This window comes from Nerophis lumbriciformis, linkage group LG26 (genome assembly GCF_033978685.3).
Source record: "Nerophis lumbriciformis linkage group LG26, RoL_Nlum_v2.1, whole genome shotgun sequence".
In the NCBI taxonomy this organism is placed as follows: domain Eukaryota; kingdom Metazoa; phylum Chordata; class Actinopteri; order Syngnathiformes; family Syngnathidae; genus Nerophis; species Nerophis lumbriciformis.
Genome location: NC_084573.2, coordinates 3,185,001 through 3,209,418, shown reverse-complemented (window position 1 = coordinate 3,209,418; position 24,418 = coordinate 3,185,001). Strand labels below are relative to the sequence as shown.

Sequence of the window (24,418 nt, the reverse complement as noted above, 5' to 3'; positions counted from 1 at the left end):
AGTTTCACAAATTATAGAAAACAATGGAAGCCGCAAAAATTTTTGAAATTTTAAATGACATAACACTCCATATAAAAAAATGTTTTGCTTTGTGCTATGTATAAACCGGGGGTCTCAGACACGCTGCCCACACCTTTACATGGAATTTTTAAGCTGGTGCGGCACGCGGGTTTTGAATGAATAGCGCTTGTCAGCGTCATGCGTGCCGTGATGGTACAGCATGTAGCGCCCACTACAACCAGCGTGCCTGATCAGCCACATGTTGTATGGGGCTTCCGCTTGCTCACGTAGGTGACAGCAAGGCATACTTGGTCAACAACCACACAGGTTACACTGACGGTGGAGGTATAAAAAAAACTTTAACACTCTTACTAATAATGCGCCACACTGTGAACCCACACCAAACAAGAATGACAAAACACATTTCGGGAGAAGATCTGCACCGTAACACAACATAAACACAACAGGACAAATACCCAGAATCCCATGCAGCCCTAACTCTTCCGGGATACAGTATACACACCTGCTACCAAACCCCGTCCACCTCAACCGACGCACAGAGTGGGGGGGGGGGGCAGGCTTGGGGTGGGGGCGGGGTTTGGTGGTAGCAGGGGTGTATAATGTATCCCGGAAGAGTTAGGGCTGCATGGGATTCTGGGTATTTGTCCTGTTGTGTTTATGTTGTGCTAAGGTGCAGATGTTCTCCCGAAATGTGTTTGTCATTCTTGTTTGGTTTTGGTTCAAAGTGTGGCACATTATTAGTAAGAGTGTTAAAGTTGTTTTATATGACCACCGTCAGTGTAACCTGTGTGGCTGTTGACCAAGTATGGCTTGCTGTCACCTACGTGTGCAAGCAGAAGATGCATATTGTATAACAGGTGGTTGGGCTGGCACGCTGTCAATGCAGATTGTAGAGGGCGCCAAATGTTGTACCATCACGGCACGCCCTTATTATAGCTTTAAGGGTGAAAATCGGTGAAAATTAATCCCGGGAGTTTTCTGCGAGAGGCACTGAAATCCGGAAGTCTTACGGGAAAATTGGGGCGTTCAGCAAGTAAGCTGCTGAGCCGCATCAGAGTGATCAAAGAGCCGCATGCGGCTCCGGAGCCGCGGGTTGCCGACCTCTGATCTAAGCCATACATCACCATACGTGGTGTAAAGCACGTCGCCACTGGACTCTAGAGCGGTGGAGACGCCTTCTCTGGACTGATGAATCACACTTTTTCCATCTGGCAATCTGATGGACCAGTCTGGGTTTGGAGGTTGCCAGGAGAACGCTACATTTCGGACTGCATTGTGCCGAGTGTGAAATTTGGTGGAGGAGGAAATATGGTGTGGGGTTGTTTTTCAGGATGTAGTTCCAGTGAACGGAACCTTGAATGCTCCAGGATACCAAAACATTTTGGACAATTCCACGCTCCCAACCTTGTGGGAACAGTTTGGAGCGGGCCCCCTTCCCCTTCCAACATGACTGTGCACCAGTGCACAAAGCAAGGTCCATAAAGACATGGATGACAGAGTCTGGTGTGGATGAACTTGACTGGCCTGCACAGAGTCCTGACCTGAACCCGATAGACTACCTTTGGGATGAATTAGAACGGAGACTGAGAGCCAGGCCTTCTCAACCTCACCAATGTGCTTTTGGAAGAATGGTGGAAAATGGTGGGCTCTCCTATTTCTGGGGCTGAGGTTGCTGAGGTAGTTAAAAAGCTCCTCGGTGGCAAGGCCCCGGGGGTGGATGAGATCCGCCCGGAGTTCCTTAAGGCTCTGGATGCTGTAGGGCTGTCTTGGTTGACAAGACTCTGCAGCATCGCGTGGACATCGGCGGCGGTACCTCTGGATTGGCAGACCGGGGTGGTGGTTCCTCTCTTTAAAAAGGGGAACCGGAGGGTGTGTTCTAACTATCGTGGGATCACACTCCTCAGCCTTCCCGGTAAGGTCTATTCAGGTGTACTGGAGAGGAGGCTACGCCGGATAGTCGAACCTCGGATTCAGGAGGAACAGTGTGGTTTTCGTCCTGGTTGTGGAACTGTGGACCAGCTCTATACTCTCGGCAGGGTCCTTGAGGGTGCATGGGAGTTTGCCCAACCAGTCTACATGTGTTTTGTGGACTTGGAGAAGGCATTCGACCGTGTCCCTCGGGAAGTCCTGTGGGGAGTGCTCAGAGAGTACGAGGTATCGGACTGTCTGATTGTGGCAGTCCGCTCCCTGTATGATCAGTGCCAGAACTTGGTCCGCATTGCCGGTAGTAAGTCGGACACGTTTCCAGTCAGGGTTGGACTACGCCAAGGCTGCCCTTTGTCACCCATTCTGTTCATAACTTTTATGGACAGAATTTCTAGGCGCAGTCAAGGTGTTGAGGGGATCTGGTTTGGTGGCTGCAGGATTAGGTCTCTGCTTTTTGCAGATGATGTGGTCCTGATGGCTTCATCTGGCCAGGATCTTCAGCTCTCACTGGATCGGTTCGCAGCTGAGTGTGAAGCGACTGGGATGAGAATCAGCACCTCCAAGTCCGAGTCCATGGTTCTCGCCCGGAAAAGGGTGGAGTGCCATCTCCGGGTTGGGGAGGAGATCTTGCCCCAAGTGGAGGAGTTCAAGTACCTCGGAGTCTTGTTCACGAGTGAGGGAAGAGTAGATCGTGAGATGGACAGGCGGATCGGTGCGGCGTCTTCAGTAATGCGGACGCTGTATCGATCCGTTGTGGTGAAGAAAGAGCTGAGCCGGAAGGCAAAGCTCTCAATTTACCGGTCGATCTACGTTCCCATCCTCACCTATGGTCATGAGCTTTGGGTTATGACCGAAAGGACAAGATCACGGGTACAAGCGGCCGAAATGAGTTTCCTCCGCCGGGTGGCGGGGCTCTCCCTTAGAGATAGGGTGAGAAGCTCTGCCATCCGGGAGGAGCTCAAAGTAAAGCCGCTGCTCCTCCACATCGAGAGGAGCCAGATGAGGTGGTTCGGGCATCTGGTCAGGATGCCACCCGTACGCCTCCCTAAGGAGGTGTTTAGGGCATGTCCGACCGGTAGGAGGCCACGAGGAAGACCCAGGACACGTTGGGAAGACTATGTCTCCCGGCTGGCCTGGGAACGCCTCGGGATCCCCCGGGAGGAGCTGGACGAAGTGGCAGGGGAGAGGGAAGTCTAGGCTTCCCTGCTTAGGCTGCTGCCCCCGCGACCCGACCTCGGATAAGCGGAAGAAGATGGATGGATGGATGGATGGATGGATGGATGGATGGTGGAAAATTCCTATAAAGCATACTTGCCAACCCCCCCGGATTTTCCGGGAGACTCCCGAAATTCAGCGCCTCTCCCGAAAAACTCCCGAAATTCAGGCGGACCTGAGTGACGTGTTGACAACACACAACAACAGTGTCTACCGTAAAGCAGTTCGTCTGCCGTAAACAGCAATGTTGTGACACTTTTAAACAGGACAATACTGCCATCTACTGTACATGCATATGTGACCCACCCATAATGTGTCACATTTTTGTGTTGATTTATTTATTTTATTTTGTGGTTTGAATTCGTTTTTGGAGCTGTCATTACACATTTATCAGTATTCACATTGGTCAGTAGGGGGCAGTAGGGCGTTTCTTCCCAATTGAATGCTATCACCTGCAGACCGGAAGTGTCTTGTCATTCTGATGAGAGCGACCAGTCTGTGAAGAATTGAAACGTCCTGTGTGCTTTTTCCTCCTGTATAACAGGTTAGTTTTGGTGAATCAACTCACTGAATAATATCCATGTGATCTTTATAAGTTTAAGTACACATTCTGATGGTGGAGCCTAACTCTAAAGTGTTTGTGAGTTGTAGTTTGTAAATGAACACTGAAGTATTTATTTTATTTATATATATATATATATATATATATATATATATATATAGCTAGAATTCACTGAAAGTCAAGTATTTCTTATATATATATATATATATATATATATATATATATATATATATATATATATATATATATCTTAACCACGCCCCCAACCACGCACCCCGCCCCACCCCCGACCACGCCCCCGGCCCCACCTCCCGAAATCGGGGGTCTCAAGGTTGGCAAGTATTCTATAAAGACACTCCGCGACCTTGTGGACAGCCTTCCCAGAAGAGTTGAAGCTGTAACATCATATTGAACCCTATGGGTTAAGAATGGGGTGGCACTTCAAGTTCGTATGTGAGCCAAGGCAGGTGGCCAAATACTTTTGGCAATATAGTGTATTAACAGTAAATGAACAAGTAGATTAATAATCAATTTGTTACAGTTTGTCCCTCATAATGTGTACAAAATAGTAGGTGTATAAATGACACAATATGTTACTGCATACTAGGGATGTCCCGATCCGATATTTGGATCGGATCGGCCGCCGATATTTGCCAAAAATTGCGTATCGGCAAGGCATGGGAAAATGCCGATCCAGATCCAGTTTAAAAAAAAACTCCGGTCCGTGTTTTCCAACGCACCGATTTAAATAATACATTCCACTTTTCTGCTGCTCCGTAATTTCCGTTCCGCATTTTCCAGCACACCTTCAACACATCCACAATTCTAACGCAGTTGCTTTTAGCTGCTGGCATTACACGACAGGCTCTTCTCACTCTTTCCTGTGTCTCCCTCTCACAGACAGCGAGCGCACCTTCTTACACACGTCACATACTGTCACGTCATACGTCACATACTGTCACGTCATACGTCACATACGTATACGTCCTCTCCCAGCAGAGAGCGAGGTAGCGACATGGCTAACGTTAGCTGTGATGCTAGTGCAGCCGCTAAGGTGCGCGCCTGCTCAAGCGTCCTCTGCACACGGCAAATCTATGCCACGCACAAAATCAAATAAAAAAATAAGCGCATAACAATTTTCGACACACGGACACGACAGAGACAACAGTTTTCGTCATCATTGTTCAAATATTGTGACGTCTGTCGAGACGCTTATCTCCATTCGGTGCCACACGTCCACACCATCAAAATGCCGAGGCAAAAATTTCCACATCAACACCGTATGAAAAAATTAGTGATTTTTTTAGTTGTGATTTCCTTCTCTGCATGAAAGTTTAAAAGTAGCATATATTAATGCAGTATGAAGAAGAATGTTTTAATGTAGACATGCAAGCCTTGAAAGAACATTTTGAAAATCAAGACTACATTTCCTGCAAATGGGTGCATTTCTACCCTATATTTTAACTTTAGATTTATTCTCATATCAAACTCTTTTGGCTGTCTTTTTGACACTTACCCTCCACACCCTGGATTATAAATAATGTCAATAATTCAATGTGATTATCTTGTGTGATGACTAGGGCTGCAGCTAACGATTATTTTTCTATCGATTAATCTATAGATTATTTTTTTCGATTAATCGGTTAATCTATAGATTATTTTTTCGATTAATCTATAGATTATTTTTCCTTTTACCGATTTTTTTTTTAATTTAAAATGAAGAGGAAAAAATAAATGTAGGCCAGTTTTTTCAAAAGGCATGGCTTTTATTTACAAAAAAAAAAAGTATGGCCACTAGTCAGTCAACATTGACAACAACATGACAAAATATTCTGTAAAAATGTAAACATTTAAAACTTTTAACATTTAACAAAATTAAAAGTAGCTTATTTGCTTTTTAATGTGCAAATATAAAAGTAAACATCCAGTGCAAATCTTAATATTCTGGAATAGTATAAGCATTTCAAAAGTAAAAGTATTGCTTATTTTGCTTTAAAATGTGCAAAAATAAAGATAAACATCCAATACAAAAAAGTGCAAAACGGAAATATTCTGTAACAAGTGTAAACATTTCAACAAAAGTAAAAGTATTGCTTATTTGCTAAAATGTGCAAAAATAAAGCTAAACATCCAATACAAAAAAGTGTACAGTGTAAACATTTCAACAAAAGTAAAAGTATTGCTTATTTTGCTTAATAACACAACAATGATAGTATGATTAAAGTGAAAGTTAATTGTTGGTTTGTACATAGTATATGTAACTGTTAATGTTGTAAAAGGTATTTGCACAACTAATTAACATTAGCGTTTGTGACACGTCTTGTGCCGTGGGGTTCTTTCAGGACCGACAGACTGAACGCCAGACGGCTTTGCCAGGTTTACAATCTTTTAATTTTACACAAAGTCTTTTCTCTTCCAACTGCGCGGATCGCGCACCTGGGCACGATTGCGGCGTCGCTCCCGGCGCGCCCCGCCTCGCCGCTCGCTGGCCGCCGCCGCCGCCTCTTCACAGCGTTAAAGAGGAGCGCGTCTTTGTAAACACTGAACAGGCACGCCAAACACGCCTCTCAGAGCGAAACGGTGCTTTAGTTTATGAATTTACAACGCAGATACAAATGACACATTCATGTTTTTGTGTAATAATGACAACGTATACGCACGCGGACGATTGACTTGTTGATGGTGATGGAAAGAACGCTGTCGGGGGTTTTCTTTTCAAATGTTCGTTCATAGCCGTTGTGCTGCTATGATAGGCCATTTCTGCTCGACACAGTGTGCATACAACAACATTATTAGGCCATTTATTGAAATACTCCCACACTTTTGACGACTTTTGGCGTGCTTTTTTCCCCTCGCTCGCATCGTCTGCTTTGCGCTCCGCCATGACAGTAAAGTAGTGTGACGTAAATATGCGACGCGCCGACGCACAAAAACGGCGTCGACGTATTTACGTAACCGATGACGTCGACTACGTCGACGCGTCGTTTCAGCCTTAGTGATGACTGTATTATGATGATAGTATATATCTGATAGTATATATCTGTATCAATTTAAGTGGACCCCGACTTAAACAAGTTGAAAAACGTATTGGGGTGTTACCATTTAGTGGTCAATTGTACGGAATATGTACTTCACTGTGCAACCTACTAATAAAAGTCTCAATCAATCAATCAAAACACATAGAATCATCATACTGCTGTGATTATATGCATCAAGTGTTCATTCAAGGCTGAGGCAAAATATCGAGATATATATCGTGTATCGCGATATGGCCTTCAAATATCGCAATATTAAAAAAAGGCCATATCGCCCAGCCCTAGTTTAATGATGCCATTTCTGTTTGTGTAACCTGTATGTTACTTCAATAAAGCACTGTACAAGTACTAAATAAAACAGTGTATGATATGTCTGGGCTATATCAGAAGAACTAAATTCAGCTCTAGGAATGGAGAGTAATAAAGACTGAACACAGGATTTATGTTTAAGTGGTACCAAATTATATTAAAGAATAATAGGAAAAATAACAAACATTAAACATGTAAATTCAAATGGCCATTCACATATACATCAATTCACACAACGTTGAGTTATTTACAACATCAGTATACGTGATTTAGTCCTTGTTTTTTACCAACGATGGTATGAGCGCAACACAAATACATAGTTCATTAAATGGCCCCGCTAAGTCCACGTTGTGGTGGCAGTGTCCAGAGGGGTTTTAGTGAAGAGACGGGGAAAAAGTGAAGGTTCAGGAGGACCGCAATGAACTCGTTGCGTTTTGGCAAAAAAGAAGGGAAAACAGAGGGCGGCTGCTGAGAAGCCTCCTACCAGCCCGGGGTTAGGTTGGGTGGATTCAGTTCAAGTAGTTCGGTTCCAGGCATAAAGCTTCAGACCCTAGTTCAGGGGCTCTAAGCTCGCCATCCAACCTGGCCAATTCCGCAGATAAATCACTCTCAAACACTCCCGCGGACGACCCACGGCTCCGGTAGTCGGCTCCTGCAGCAACCTCACACAGTGTGTTCCTCTCGCTCTCACCGGTAGCAGCTGACTTCCGGGTTTTATGCTGTCTGCCAGCCGCGTTAAGTCACGTGACCGCGTGACGTAATGACGCACGCAATAACAGCTTAGACGACGAAAAATAAATAGACAGGATATTTAAATGGGGTTTTGTCACCCGGGTTACATTTGTCATGTATAATTGTGTCTATTTTGTGTTTATCCTTGAATAAACAGGTCAGTTTCTTGTTACCAACCATTGTGTATTATTCAAACTCCCCTAATTCAGCTGGCTAGTTGTTATCAAGAGTACTAAAACCCTTTTCAACATGATTCTGACAACTAAGTAGGCTAAATAACTTTAAACTTTAATACATGCTCGGATAGGCCAGTATCGGTCAGTATCGGTATCGGATCGGAAGTGCAAAAACCTCGATCGGGACATCCCTACTGCATACGTCAGCAGACTAATTAGGAGTCTTTGTTTGTTTACTTACTACTAAAAGACAAGTTGTCTAGTATGTTCACTATTTTATTTAAGGACTATATTACAATAATACAGGTAAAAGCCAGTAAATTAGAATATTTTGAAAAACTTGATTTATTTCAGTAATTGCATTCAAAAGGTGTAACTTGTACATTATATTTATTCATTGCACACAGACTGATGCATTCAAATATTTATTTCATTTAATTTTGATGATTTGAAGTGGCAACAAATGAAAATCCAAAATTCCGTGTGTCACAAAATTAGAATATTGTGTAAGGCTAATACAAAAAAGGGATTTTTAGAAATGTTGGCCAACTGAAAAGTATGAAAATGAAAAATATGAGCATGTACAATACTCAATACTTGGTTGGAGCTCCTTTTGCCTCAATTACTGCGTTAATGCGGCGTGGCATGGAGTCGATGAGTTTCTGGCACTGCTCAGGTGTTATGAGAGCCCAGGTTGCTCTGATAGTGGCCTTCACCTCTTCTGCGTTTTTGGGTCTGGCATTCTGCATCTTCCTTTTCACAATACCCCACAGATTTTCTATGGGGCTAAGGTCAGGGGAGTTGGCGGGCCAATTTAGAACAGAAATACCATGGTCCGTAAACCAGGCACGGGTAGATTTTGCACTGTGTGCAGGCGCCAAGTCCTGTTGGAACTTGAAATCTCCATCTCCATAGAGCAGGTCAGCAGTAGGAAGCATGAAGTGCTCTAAAACTTGCTGGTAGACGGCTGCGTTGACCCTGGATCTCAGGAAACAGAGTGGACCGACACCAGCAGATGACATGGCACCCCAAACCATCACTGATGGTGGAAACTTTACACTAGACTTCAGGCAACGTGGATCCTGTGCCTCTCCTGTCTTCCTCCAGACTCTGGGACCTCGATTTCCAAAGGAAATGCAAAATTTGCATGGTTGGGTGATGGTTTGGGGTGCCATGTCATCTGCTGGTGTCGGTCCACTCTGTTTCCTGAGATCCAGGGTCAACGCAGCCGTCTACCAGCAAGTTTTAGAGCACTTCATGCTTCCTGCTGCTGACCTGCTCTATGGAGATGGAGATTTCAAGTTCCAACAGGACTTGGCGCCTGCACACAGCGCAAAATCTACCCGTGCCTGGTTTACGGACCATGGTATTTCTGTTCTAAATTGGCCCGCCAACTCCCCTGACCTTAGCCCCATAGAAAATCTGTGGGGTATTGTGAAAAGGAAGATGCAGAATGCCAGACCCAAAAACGCAGAAGAGTTGAAGGCCACTATCAGAGCAACCTGGGCTCTCATAACACCTGAGCAGTGCCAGAAACTCATCGACTCCATGCCACGCCGCATTAACGCAGTAATTGAGGCAAAAGGAGCTCCAACCAAGTATTGAGTATTGTACATGCTCATATTTTTCATTTTCATACTTTTCAGTTGGCCAACATTTCTAAAAATCCCTTTTTTGTATTAGCCTTAAGTAATATTCTAATTTTGTGACACACGGAATTTTGGATTTTCATTTGTTGCCACTTCAAATCATCAAAATTAAATGAAATAAACATTTGAATGCATCAGTCTGTGTGCAATGAATAAATATAATGTACAAGTTACACCTTTTAAATGCAATTACTGAAATAAATCAAGTTTTTCAAAATATTCTAATTTACTGGCTTTTACCTGTAAACATATGTTTCGTATACACTAAGATTTTTTTGTTAATATAAAGCAAATAATGCCATTTTTTGTGGTCCCCTTTAATTAGAAAAGTATCAAAATGCATTTTGGTACCGGTACCATAATATTGGTATTGGAACAACCCAATAAAAAGAAGAAGCTTAATGACATTGAGCTCCTCGTGTAGCAGACGACTTGTAGCTGCAGGGATGCTTCGCCGTTGCTAGGAGACGGGAGAAGCTCGCATCCACCCGTGATGCTGCGGCTCATTTTCTCCGCCGGCCCGCCCTTTCACGTTGTCTCTTTGCGTCTCCGTCACTCTCCGCCGGCCCGGCGAACTCTCTCCCAGCCCGCCCCTCGCTGCGGTCGCCGTGGCGACGAGTGGGCGGACGGCAGGAAGGGGAGAGGGGGCGCCTGGTGATGTAATGCGGGAGCAGGACATTGGCTGAAAAGGCTCGAGGAGGAGGAAGGTTGAGCGAGGCGAGGCGAGGCGTCTCCCTTGTCAGATGGATGTTGGCAACCCAGAGGGGAGTGAGGTGCTGGGATTGAAAGGACGAGGAAGGAGAAGGAGCGGCCATTTGCAGCGTTTTGATTGATTTGTTTGTCCTTGTCTTCCTGTCTCATCACCTCTTCCTGTGTCTCCTCTTCTCTCGCCAATATGATGAGGCAGACTCCGGCACCTCGCAAGGTACAGACCACCGTCATGGCGCTCACGTGTTTGTTTGGCGACGTCACGCCGGTGTGCTTTGCTTCCAGGCTGCATGGCGTGCTGGCTTAGGAGGCTCCTATTTCCATACAGCTGTTAGCGCCGACGAGTTGGCCGTCGTTGTGCGGAAGACGAGCGGTGGAAAGTTTCATACAATTAGAGCACTTTTTCTGCAGGCCAGCTACTTTTCAATTGAGCAAGTGGAGGGCATCTACCTCATTCATATATATCACTTATATTTAATTATTTATGAAGGAGAGGTGTAGCTGCTGACAGAAGCACTTTGTATGCTCATAAGTCGTGCTCATAAGTTGACATACCCTGGGAGAATTGATGATTTCTTGGCCATTCTTCAGAGAATCGGAATGATAACACAAATACCTTTCTTCCACTCATGCTTAATGGTTGTGTGAAGCTATTTATTGGCAAACAACTGTGTTTACTCTTTTTCAATCAAAATGACAAAAAAAAGTGCACAATAAGGAGGCACTTGAAGAAAAATGGGCTGCATGGTCAAGTGGCTAAAAAGTTCAATTTTGGTCTCATCAATCCAAATGACTTTGTTCCAGAAGTTTTGAGGCTTGTCTCTGTGCCGTTTGGCGTAATGTAAGCGGGATACCGTATTTTCCGCACTATTAGCCGCACCTAAAAACCACAAATTTACTCAAAAGCTGACAGTGCGGCTTATAACCCGGTGCGCTTTATATATGGATTAATATTAAGATTCATTTTCATAAAGTTTAGGTCTCGCAACTACGGTAAACAGCCGCCATCTTTTTTCCCCGTAGAAGAGGAAGTGCTTCTTCTTCTACGCAAGCAACCGCCAAGGTAAGCACCCGCCCCCATAGAAGAGGAAGCGCTTCTTCTTCTACTGTAAGCAACCACCCGCCCCCGTAGAAGAAGAAGAAGAGCGCGGATATTACGTTTCATTTCCTTTGTGTGTTTACATCTGTAAAGACCACAAAATGGCTCCTACTAAGCGACAGGTTTCCGGTTCATGAAAAGACGCAATCTCTCCATCCGCACACGGATTACTATTTCACAGCAACTGCCTAAAGACTTTCAAGAAAAGCTGGCTACTTTCCGTGCATATTGTAAAAACAAGATAGCTGAAAAAAAGATCCGGCCAGAGAACATTATCAACATGGACGAGGTTCCACTGACTTTTGATATTCCTGTGAACCGCACTGTGGATACAACGGGAGCACGTACGGTGAATATTCGCACCACAGGGAATGAGAAGTCATCCTTCACTGTGGTTCTAGCTTGCCATGCTAATGGCCAGAAACTTCCACCCATGGTGATATTCAAAAGGAAGACCTTGCCAAAAGAGACCTTTCCAGCCGGCGTCATCATAAAAGGTAACTCGAAGGGATGGATGGATGAAGAAAAGATGAGCGAGTGGTTAAGGGAAGTTTACGCGAAGAGGCCGGGTGGCTTTTTTCACGCAGCTCCGTCCATGTTGATATACGACTCCATGCGCGCCCACATCACGCTGGTTTTTAATATATTATTAAAGTTTGACTGACCTATCTGACTGTTTTTTTGACATTCCCTTTAGCGCAGTTAGATGCGGCTTATAACACGGGGCGGCTTATAGGTGGACAAAGTTTTGAAATATGCCGTTCATTGAAGGCGCGGCTTATAACCCAGGGCGCCTTATGGTGCGGAAAATACGGTACTTTGTGATATTTGCGCAGAAATGGCTTTCTTCTGGCGACTCGACCATGCAGCCCATTTTTCTTCAGATGCCTCCTTATTGTGCATCTTGAAACAGCCACACCACAATTTCTCAGAGAGTCCTGTATTTCAGCTGAAGTTATTTGTGGATTTTTCTTTGCATCTCGAACAATTTTCCTAGCAGTTGTGGCTGAAATCTTTGCTGGTCTACCTGAATCCCTCATTTTCTACTTCTTAATCAGAATGATAAACACAAAAACCTTTCTTCCACTCATGCTTAATGGTTGTGTGAAGCTATTTACTGGCAAACAACTGTGTTTACTCTTTTTTAAATCAAAATGACAAAAGAAAGTGCACAATAAGGAGGCACTTGAAGAAAAATGGGCTGCATGGTCAAGTGGCTAAAAAGTTCAATTTTGGTCTCATCAATCCAAATGACTTTGTTCCAGAAGTTTTGAGGCTTGTCTCTGTGCCGTTTTGCGTAATGTAAGCGGGATACCGTATTTTCCGCACTATTAGCCGCACCTAAAAACCACAAATTTACTCAAAAGCTGACAGTGCGGCTTATAACCCGGTGCGCTTTATATATGGATTAATATTAAGATTCATTTTCATAAAGTTTAGGTCTCGCAACTACGGTAAACAGCCGCCATCTTTTTTCCCCGTAGAAGAGGAAGTGCTTCTTCTTCTACGCAAGCAACCGCCAAGGTAAGCACCCGCCCCCATAGACCAGGAAGCGCTTCTTCTTCTACTGTAAGCAACCACCCGCCCCCGTAGAAGAAGAAGAAGCGCGCGGATATTACGTTTCATTTCCTTTGTGTGTTTACATCTGTAAAGACCACAAAATGGCTCCTACTAAGCGACAGGTTTCCGGTTCATGAAAAGACGCAATCTCTCCATCCGCACACGGACTACTATTTCACAGCAACTGCCTAAAGACTTTCAAGAAAAGCTGGCTACTTTCCGTGCATATTGTAAAAACAAGATAGCTGAAAAAAAGATCCGGCCAGAGAACATTATCAACATGGACGAGGTTCCACTGACTTTTGATATTCCTGTGAACCGCACTGTGGATACAACGGTAGCACGTACGGTGAATATTCGCACCACAGGGAATGAGAAGTCATCCTTCACTGTGGTTCTAGCTTGCCATGCTAATGGCCAGAAACTTCCACCCATGGTGATATTCAAAAGGAAGACCTTGCCAAAAGAGACCTTTCCAGCCGGCGTCATCATAAAAGCTAACTCGAAGGGATGGATGGATGAAGAAAAGATGAGCGAGTGATTAAGGGAAGTTTACGCGAAGAGGCCGGGTGGCTTTTTTCACGCAGCTCCGTCCATGTTGATATACGACTCCATGCGCGCCCACATCACGCTGGTTTTTAATATATTATTAAAGTTTGACTGACCTATCTGACTGTTTTTTTGACATTCCCTTTAGCGCAGTTAGATGCGGCTTATAACACGGGGCGGCTTATAGGTGGACAAAGTTTTGAAATATGCCGTTCATTGAAGGCGCGGCTTATAACCCAGGGTGGCTTATGGTGCGGAAAATACGGTACTTTGTGATATTTGCGCAGAAATGGCTTTCTTCTGGTGACTCGACCATGCAGCCCATTTTTCTTCAAATGCCTCTTTATTGTGCATCTTGAAACAGCCACACCACAATTTCTTAGAGAGTCCTGTATTTCAGCTGAAGTTATTTGTGGATTTTTCTTTGCATCTCGAACAATTTTCCTGGCAGTTGTGGCTGAAATCTTTGCTGGTCTACCTGAATCCCTCATTTTCTACTTCTTAATCAGAATGATAACACAAAGACCTTTCTTCCACTCATGCTTAATGGTTGTGTGAAGCTATTTACTGGAAAACAACTGTGTTTACTCTTTTTTCAATCAAAATGACAAAAGAAAGTGCACAATAAGGAGGCACTTGAAGAAAAATGGGCTGCATGGTCGAGTGGCTAAAAAGTTCAATTTTGGTCTCATCAATCCAAATGACCTTGTTCCAGAAGTGTTGAGGCTTTTCTCTGTGCCGTTTGGCGTAATGTAAGCGGGATACTTTGTGACATTTGCGCAGAAATGGCTTTCTTCTGGCGACTCGACCATGCAGCCCATTTTTCTTATTGTGCATCTTGAAACAGCCACACCACAATTTCTCAGAGAGTCCTGTATTTCAGCTGAAGTTATTTGTGGATTTTTCTTTGCATCTCGAACAATTTTCCTGGCAGTTGTGGCTGAAATCTTTGCTGGTCTACCTGAATCCCTCATTTTCTACTTCTTAATCAGAATGATAACACAAAGACCTTTCTTCCACTCATGCTTAATGGTTGTGTGAAGCTATTTACTGGCAAACAACTGTGTTTACTCTTTTTTAAATCAAAATGACAAAAGAAAGTGCACAATAAGGAGGCACTTGAAGAAAAATGGGCTGCATGGTCAAGTGGCTAAAAAGTTAAATTTTGGTCTCATCAATCCAAATGACTTTGTTCCAGAAGTTTTGAGGCTTGTCTCTGTGCCGTTTGGCGTAATGTAAGCGGGATACTTTGTGACATTTGCGCAGAAATGGCTTTCTTCTGGCAACTCGACCATGCAGCCCATTTTTCTTCAAGTGCCTCCTTATTGTGCATCTTGAAACAGCCACACCACAATTTCTCAGAGAGTCCTGTATTTCAGCTGAAGTTATTTGTGGATTTTTCTTTGCATCTCGAACAATTTTCCTAGCAGTTGTGGCTGAAATCTTTGCTGGTCTACCTGAATCCCTCATTTTCTACTTCTTAATCAGAATGATAACACAAAGACCTTTCTTCCACTCATGCTTAATGGTTGTGTGAAGCTATTTACTGGCAAACAACTGTGTTTACTCTTTTTAAATCAAAATGACAAAAGAAAGTGCACAATAAGGAGGCACTTGAAGAAAAATGGGCTGCATGGTCAAGTGGCTAAAAAGTTCAATTTTGGTCTCATCAATCCAAATGACTTTGTTCCAGAAGTTTTGAGGCTTGTCTCTGTGCCGTTTGGCGTAATGTAAGCGGGATACTTTGTGACATTTGCGCAGAAATGGCTTTCTTCTGGCGACTCGACCATGCAGCCCATTTTTTTTATTGTGCACCTTGAAACAGCCACACCACAATTTCTCAGAGTCCTGTATTTCAGCTGAAGTTATTTGTGGATTTTTCTTTGCATCTCGAACAATTTTCCTAGCAGTTGTGGCTGAAAGTTTTGCTGGTCTACCTGAATCCCTCATTTTCTACTTCATCAGAATGATAACACAAAAACCTTTCTTCCACTCATGCTTAATGGTTGTGTGAAGCTATTTACTGGCAAACAACTGTGTTTACTCTTTTTCAATCAAAATGACAAAAGAAAGTGCACAATAAGGAGGCACTTGAAGAAAATGGGCTGCATGGTCGAGTGGCTAAAAAGTTCAATTTTGGTCTCATCTATCCAAATGACTTTGTTCCAGAAGTTTTGAGGCTTGTCTCTGTGCCGTTTGGCGTAATGTAAGCGGGATACTTTGTGACATTTGCGCAGAAATGGCTTTCTTCTGGCGACTCGACCATGCAGCCCATTTTTCTTCAGATGCCTCCTTATTGTGCATCTTGAAACAGCCACACCACAATTTCTCAGAGAGTCCTGTATTTCAGCTGAAGTTATTTGTGGATTTTTCTTTGCATCTCGAACAATTTTCCTAGCAGTTGTGGCTGAAATCTTTGCTGGTCTACCTGAATCCCTCATTTTCTACTTCTTAATCAGAATGATAACACAAAAACCTTTCTTCCACTCATGCTTAATGGTTGTGTGAAGCTATTTACTGGCAAACAACTGTGTTTACTCTTTTTCAATCAAAATGACAAAAGAAAGTGCACAATAAGGAGGCACTTGAAGAAAAATGGGCTGCATGGTCGAGTGGCTAAAAAGTTCAATTTTGGTCTCATCAATCCAAATGACTTTGTTCCAGAAGTTTTGAGGCTTGTCTCTGTGCCGTTTGGCGTAATGTAAGCGGGATACTTTGTGACATTTGCGCAGAAATGGCTTTCTTCTGGCGACTCGACCATGCAGCCCATTTTTCTTCAGATGCCTCCTTATTGTGCATCTTGAAACAGCCACACCACAATTTCTCAGAGAGTCCTGTATTTCAGCTGAAGTTATTTGTGGATTTTTCTTTGCATCTCGAACAATTTTCCTAGCAGTTGTGGCTGAAATCTTTGCTGGTCTACCTGAATCCCTCATTTTCTACTTCTTAATCAGAATGATAACACAAAAACCTTTCTTCCACTCATGCTTAATGGTTGTGTAAAGCTATTTACTGGCAAACAACTGTGTTTACTCTTTTCCAAATCAAAATGACAAAAGAAAGTGCACAATAAGGAGGCACTTGAAGAAAAATGGGCTGCATGGTCAAGTGGCTAAAAAGTTCAATTTTGGTCTCATCAATCCAAATGACTTTGTTCCAGAAGTTTTGAGGCTTGTCTCTGTGCCGTTTGGCGTAATGTAAGCGGGATACTTTGTGACATTTGCGCAGAAATGGCTTTCTTCTGGCGACTCGACCATGCAGCCCATTTTTCTTATTGTGCATCTTGAAACAGCCACACCAAAATTTCTCAGAGAGTCCTCTATTTCAGCTGAAGTTATTTGTGGATTTTTCTTTGCAGGCTGAATATTTTGAAGTTGGAGCGGTGTGAATCAGATGAAAAATGTGGGAGTTGTGGAACTTTGAAAAAATTTCCTATTCATTAAAATGGGAATGTCATGAAAATTTGGGAATTCCGGGAAAATAGGGAATTGTTGTGAAAATGCTAAAGTGGTTGGTGTTGGAATTTTTCAAATCGCTCGAGAAATGTTGAAGTTGTAGCATTTTTAATTGAGAAATGGTATTACGGAGTTCCTGGAATTTCGGGGAAAAACAGGAATTTTTCCAGTTAAAAAAAAACAATTCGTTTTTTGTCCTGACTAAGAGGAACGTTTTGACGGTGGAACAGTTGAAGTGGGTTGAAAAATGTGGAAGGAGTAGTCGCCAGAAAAAAGGGTGAAAATAGGGTTTGGAAAACCGAGAATTCTGGGAATTCCTGGAATTTTTTTAAACTTGGAAAAATGATAGTTTGAATGTGCAGGATGAGTGGAATATGTTGAAGGTGAAATGGTTTGAATCGGGGGGTGTATATTGTAGCGTCCCGGAAGAGTTAGTGCTGCAAGGGGTTCTGGGTATTTGTTCTGTTGTGTTTATGTTGTGTTACGGTGCGGATGTTCTCCCGAAATGTGTTTGTCATTCTTGTTTGGTGTGGGTTCACAGTGTGGCGCATATTTCTAACAGTGTTAAAGTTGTTTATACGGCCACCCTCAGTGTGACCTGTATGGCTGTTGACCAAGTATGCATTGCATTCACTTGTGTGTGTGAAAAGCCGTAGATATTATGTGACTGGGCCGGCACGCAAAGGCAGTGTCTTTAAGGTTTTTTTGGCGCTCTGTACTTCTCCCTACGTCCGTGTACACAGCGGCGTTTTAAAAAGTCATACATTTTACTTTTTGAAATACGATACCGATAATTTCCGATATTACATTTTAAAGCATTTATTGGCAGTCCGATATTATCGGACATCTCTAGAAAAAAGTTCTCCTTTCTGTCTAATACCACATGAAAGTGGTTGCCCTTTGCCATCTTATTTGTCCAGCTTTCTGCTCCGCCGCTCCCAGCTTGTGGAACGCTCTCCCTGACCACCTGAGGGTACCACAGACCGTGGATGCTTAAAAAAAAAAAAGGCTTAAAAACCCTTCTTTTCAAAAAAGCCTTTTTTTTTAGATATATGCGTGCTAGTTCTAGTTTTTTTTAATTAATTTTTATTTATTATCTTTTAATTTATTTTTTTAATACCCTGTAGCACTTTGAGGTTGTTTGCTCAATGGAAAGTGCTTTTTATAAATAAATTATTTTATTATTATTATTACTGCATGTGTCACGAAACTCGGTCGGATCCTTGTATGTAGTGCATAAAGATATTTAGTTTGTTTTTATTTGAAATTGCTGACTTTGTGATGTTTTTTGTATTCGCGGCGGTGTTGTTTGAGTAACTCTATGGAGATCAAAGCTCGTTTAATACATGTAACGCTAAATTTGACCAGTAGACGGCGATAGCGCTAATTGTGTTTGCTGTGGATGTTGTTTAATTTCTATATGCGTAAATATTTAATTGTGTGAATGTATGAACACTAAACCTTCCGTTTTATTTATTTAAAATACACAGTGGACGATCTACTTTGATCAAGTTTGTTGTATGTTTATATCTTCAGTCTTACAAACCTAAATGAAGGACGAAGTGTAAAGAAATAAAACTAGGATAGGATAGGTCTTTATTGTCATTGCAACAAGTACAACAAAACTATGTTTTCAGCACAAACCCGTTCAAGATTAGACAAACAAACAGTGTACAGGGTTACAGAACAGGAACGCCCCGTAAAAGGTGGGGAAAAAGGTAAAACGCTGGGGAAGAAGATGAGTAAAAACATACCATGTGGGGGAAAAAAACCTCCATGCCATGCACACATAAACTAAAGCTAAGAAAATGATTTCCAACTCACAACACCCACTCTTCCCTGAATATGGAACCATGCCATCAGGGAGAAGACTCCGGGTCCCACTATGCAAATCTAACCGCTAGAGATGCGCGGATTATCCACGAATCGGGCGGATGAAATTTAAAAAAAATTAGATTTTATCAGCGGGTCGGGTCGGGTCGGGCGATTGAAATTTAAAAAAATTAGATTTTAAATAGATTCAGGCGGGTGGCAGTTAAACCAATTCGGAAATATGATGTAGCGGCTAGCTACGGGGTGTTAGCCAATGGCTTTGGCTGGGGGGCGGGACTTCCGGGCAAGTTAGGGAAGGGACGTTGTTGACAGGAAGTGTTAGTTCGAGTTTTGCCGGGAAAGAGGGGAGACGCACATTGGAGCTGTTGTGTGGTTACATTGCATCTTATTACAATAAATACGAGACAAACGAATAAGTCTATGAGCCTACGTTCCTGGGAACATTACAATATATACATAGTTAAATGTTGTTACCCACATACGAAAAACGAGCAGGGACCTGCTGCATATGCCACAACAGAAGAAAAAAAAAAAAAGAGATGGACACTTTTACGGAGCGGAGAAGGGACGCCTCGCCGGGGTCCGGGACCGAGGCCCCTTCCCCCGAGAGGGCCCCACCGGGAGCCGTAGCTGAGGCGATCCGCGAGAAGGGCCCGACGCACGTCCAGGGTCACCACCGCGCCCACCGCACCGACACCCCGCCTCGTCCGCCTTCGCCGCGGCCGGCGTCACGCGCAGCAGGTAAGCAGCTTACCTGCCCGCCACCCCCGTGGCCGGGGGCGCGTAACAGGGGTCACTCCGCGCGCAGTGCGCTCACGAAAGGGGTGGGGCTCACCCTGGTTGATATAGACAGCAGGACGGTGGCCATGGAAGTCGGAACCCGCTAAGGAGTGTGTAACAACCCACCTGCCGAATCAACTAGCCCTGAAAATGGATGGCGCTGGAGCGTCGGGCCCATATACCCGGCCGTCGCCGGCAGCGAGACGCGCTTGGAGGTGCGCTCAGCGCGGCTCCCATATGATTGCGCACTGGTGTGCGTCTGGGTCGTGACAGCGTGGCACGCGAATGTCTGTGCTGCGTTGGATCAGTCTCCTTTCTTTAACAGGCAAAAGCTTTATAACCTCACTAATGCCTTGCATCGTCTATATTAGATATATAACAACGGGCGGATGGCGGGCGGATGCAGTTCTGATCAAATGTTAGATCGGGTGGATTGCGGATGGTTGACGACTTTCTCATGCGGTTGCGGATGAAATAATTGCCTATCCGCGCATCTCTACTAACCGCCTTAAATTATCATTTGTCCCAGCCTCCATTAAGCTGACCAACAATGTGCAATAAGTATGTTAATACATAGGTTAGCACTTTTTTAGCACATAGCACTTTAGCACATAGCACTTTATAACTAAGCACTTTAGCACACAGCCCTTTATCCATGAGCTCTAGTGCAATGCACACTGGTACTTTATCTTTATCTCCATACTGTAGATTTGATGCCTACATCAAAGTGCCACCTATGTCTATCAAGCTCCATGTTCTGAAGTTTAAATGTTAGTTGTATGGTTGTGGTTGTGTCTGTGCTTGTGTTTTTGTTCTGTTGTTTTTGGGTATGTTAAGAAAGCAATGATCAAATTTCCCCGCGGGGACAATAAAGTTGAACCTTGAACCTTGAACCTTGAAACATGTTACATTTTATCACGACAACTCGCAACGGGGGGGGCGGGGGGGTGTTTGGGGCCCTGGAGGTCGACTGCTGCTATGAAGCGCTGCCAGCCGTCCATCACCCCGAAGTGTAGACAAGACAAAAACAAAGAGAGCAAGAAGCGAGCGGAAAAACCGCCCTCATCAGAGGCAAGACAGAAAAAAAAACTGAGGAAAGAAGGAATATCAGTGTTTAACAAGACTTCTGGAGCTTCTGTTCCTAAATGCTGTTAACTAGCTGCACACGCTGGAAAGGAGAAGCGAGGGCAGAATAATGAATTTATTGACAATGCGGAGTAAAAGCCGACGTGTTTACTTTGCAATCTCAAAGAAATATAATCTGCCAAGGCACTTTCTGACGTAATGATATCCACATTTCGATGCCTTTGGACTCAAGAGCCTCTTCATCATGCAGTTTACTCGCCCTGGTGTCGTGGATGCAGCTGAGCTGGTGTGTCTTTGGTTCCGTTCCGTTCTGGACCTGGTCCAATTGGACACAATGCAGTCATTCAGGTCACGGCCACGGTGCCAGTCGCTTGGAACGGCCGACCCACGTGGTCCAGCAGAGGGTCTGGCTGGCATCCGTCTTGTATCGGTGCTAAGTCACGCTCGCAGAGGACATAAACATGCCTTGGTGTTTTGCATTCATGATTTCAGAACGCTTGCTTTGGTGTTGTTCTTTCTCGCAAAAGCAGGATGAAACTTCTAGAACTTGCTGTCAGTGCCTTCAAATACTAACCCTGCCTGTTTGTTTCCTTCCACCCCCCCCCTGGCTCTCCTCCTTAACCTCATCCTGCACTCTGACCTCTCCTCCTTCCTCTCCTCTTCAGACCACGGCCAGGCGGCCCAAGGTGAGCCCTCTTCAAACTTTCCAGGGCTTCCACTTCCACTAGTTTGCATGGTTCTGGGTTGAAAAATCACAGGGTCCTAACATCACTGAACATGTTCTACCCGCGTTTTTGTTTAGGACTTATAGTTCTAAACATTCAACTATTGCAATTCTCTCTTCAACCTTTTCAACAAGACAACACTAACACTAGAGTCCAGTCCATAGTGGATCTAACATAATAGTGTGAGAGTCCAGTCCATAGTGGATCTAGCATAATAGTGTGAGAGTCCAGTCCATAGTGGATCTAGCATAATAGTGTGAGAGTCCAGTCCATAGTGGATCTAACATAATAGTGAGAGTCCAGTCCATAGTGGATCTAACATAATAGTGAGAGTCCAGTCCATAGTGGATCTAACATAATAGTGAGAGTCCAGTCCATAGTGGATCTAACCTAATAGTGTGAGAGTCCAGTCCATAGTGGATCTAACATAATAGTGAGAGAGTCCAGTCCATAGTGGATCTAACATAATAGTGAGAGTCCAGTCCATAGTGGATCTAACATAATAGTGTGAGAGTCCAGTCCATAGTGGATCTAACATAATAGTGTGAGAGTCCAGTCCATAGTGGATCTAGCATAATAGTGTGAGAGTCCAGTCCATAGTGGATTTAGCATAATAGTGTGAGAGTCCAGTCCATAGTGGATCTAACATAATAGTGAGAGAGTCCAGTCCATAGTGGATCTAACATAATAGTGAGAGAGTCCAGTCCATAGTGGATCTAGCATAATAGTGTGAGAGTCCAGTCCATAGTGGATCTAACATAATAGTGTGAGAGTCCAGTCCATAGTGGATTTAACATAACAGTGAGAGAGTCCAGTCCATAGTGGATCTAACATAATAGTGAGAGTCCAGTCTATAGTGGATCTAACATAATAGTGAGAGTCCAGTCCATAGTTGATCTAACATAATAGTGTGAGAGTCCAGTCCATAGTGGATCTAACATAATAGTGAAAGTCCAGTCCATAGTGGATCTAACATAATAGTGAGAGTCTAGTCCATAGTGGATCTAACATAATAGTGAGAGTCCAGTCCATAGTGGATCTAACATAATAGTGTGAGAGTCCAGTCCATAGTGGATCTAACATAATAGTGAGAGTCCAGTCCATAGTGGGATCAGCAGGAGATCATCTTAAATGTGAAGACACGTCCCCAACTGACGCACAGATCCCCATAAGGGACAAACAGTAGAAAATGGATGGATGGAAGTTTGCACACCCCTAGAATAAACGACTCCCTACTTCTTTTATTTCCACATCATTGACCACGTTTGATATTTTGCTCTCCAGCAGACAAGTCGCCCCGCTGGCTCCGCAGGCAAGGGCCAGGCGTCCAGTTCGGCCTCGGCGTCGGCCGGCGAGATGAGCAGCAGCGAGCCCAGCACGCCGGCCCAGACCCCTCTGGCCGCCCCGGTCATCCCCACCCTCCACTCTCCTGGAAACCTTCCTCCGCCTCCCGTCCCCAGCAAGGTGAGGATCAGACTTGAAATGACGCTGAGTCAGCCTTTTGGTCTTGTTGCAGGCGATGATGATGATGATGATGATGGAGAGCGAGGCCGCTCTCTACGTTCCAAAGTCCGGCCCCCATAAATACATTTTCGGAGCGAGCTAAAGCTGTCAGTTTGCGTTTGTCGTCATGCAAATCCTGTCACACTTGTGCCGGAGGTCTTTTCTAGTATTTAATGCCAGATGACAAGCACGGAGTGTTCCGTTTCGGTCGTCGTCTGGGTGGAAAAAGTGGAAATGACAGATCAAATCAATAATAATAATGATAATATATTTTATTTGTATAACGCACTTTACATCAAGTAACAACCTCAAAGTGCTGCAGTTTAAAAAAATAATAAAAAATAAAAAGATGATTAAAAGAAAAAAATAGACCAGCCAAATAACTAAAACTAGTATGCATGTATCTAAAAAAAGACTTTTTTTTTTTTTTTTTAAAGAAGGGTTTTTAAGCCTTTTTTAAAAGCATCCACAGTCTTTGGTGCCCTCAGGTGGTCAGGGAGGGCGTTCCACAGACTGGGAGCGGCAATGTCAATTAAGTTTTTATGACTTGTTTGGTGTGGGTTCACAGTGTGGCGCATATTTGTAACAGTGTTAAAGTTGTTTATACGGCCACCCTCAGTGTGACCTGTATGGCTGTTGACCAAGTATGCCTTGCATTCACTTGTGTGTGTGAAAAGCCGTAGATATTATGTGACTGGGCCGGCACGCAAAGGCAGTGCCTTTAAGGTTTTTTCGGCGCTCTGTACTTCTCCCTACGTCCGTGTACACAGCGGCGTTTTAAAAAGTCATACATTTTACTTTTTGAAACCGATACCGATAATTTCCAATATTACATTTTAAAGCATTTATTGGCAGTCCGATATTATCGGACATCTCTAGAAAAAAGTCCTCCTTTCTGTCTAATACCACATGAAAGTGGTTGCCCTTTGCCTTCTTATTTGTCCAGCTTTCTGCTCCGCCGCTCCCAGTCTGTGGAACGCTCTCCCTGACCACCTGAGGGTACCACAGACTGTGAATGCTTAAAAAAAAAAAAAAAAAAGGCTTAAAAACCCTTCTTTTCAAAAAAGCCTTTTTTTTAGATGTATGCGTGCTAGTTCTAGTTTTTTTTAATTAATTTTTATTTATTATCTTTTAATTTATTTATTTAATACCCTGTAGCACTTTGAGGTTGTTTGCTCAATGGAAAGTGCTTTTTACAAATAAAATCTATTATTACTATTATTATTATTACTGCATGTGTCACGAAACTCGGTCGGATCCTTGTATGTAGTGCATAAAGATATTTAGTTTGTTTTTATTTGAAATTGCTGACTTTGTGATGTTTTTTGTATTCGCGGTGGTGTTGTTTGAGTAACTCTGGCGGTCAAAGCTCGTTTAATACATGTAACGCTAAATTTGACCAGTAGACGGTGATAGCGCTACACCTTTAGGTTTAATTGTGTTTGCTGTGGATGTTGTTTAATTTCTATATGCGTAAATATTTAATTGTGTGAAT

The 24,418-nt window shown here is 43.6% G+C and overlaps 1 protein-coding gene across 1 annotated transcript in view; it reads left to right on the top strand.

Annotated features, from left to right (window-relative positions):
* Positions 1-24,418, top strand: part of dctn1b (dynactin 1b) — a 99,096-nt gene that overhangs the window by 25,987 nt on the left and 48,691 nt on the right. The window contains exons 6-8 of the mRNA XM_061987664.2: positions 10,533-10,550; positions 21,361-21,381; positions 22,705-22,884. Coding sequence (XP_061843648.1) covers positions 10,533-10,550; positions 21,361-21,381; positions 22,705-22,884 — 219 coding nt within the window. The remainder of the gene's footprint in view (positions 1-10,532; positions 10,551-21,360; positions 21,382-22,704; positions 22,885-24,418) is intronic.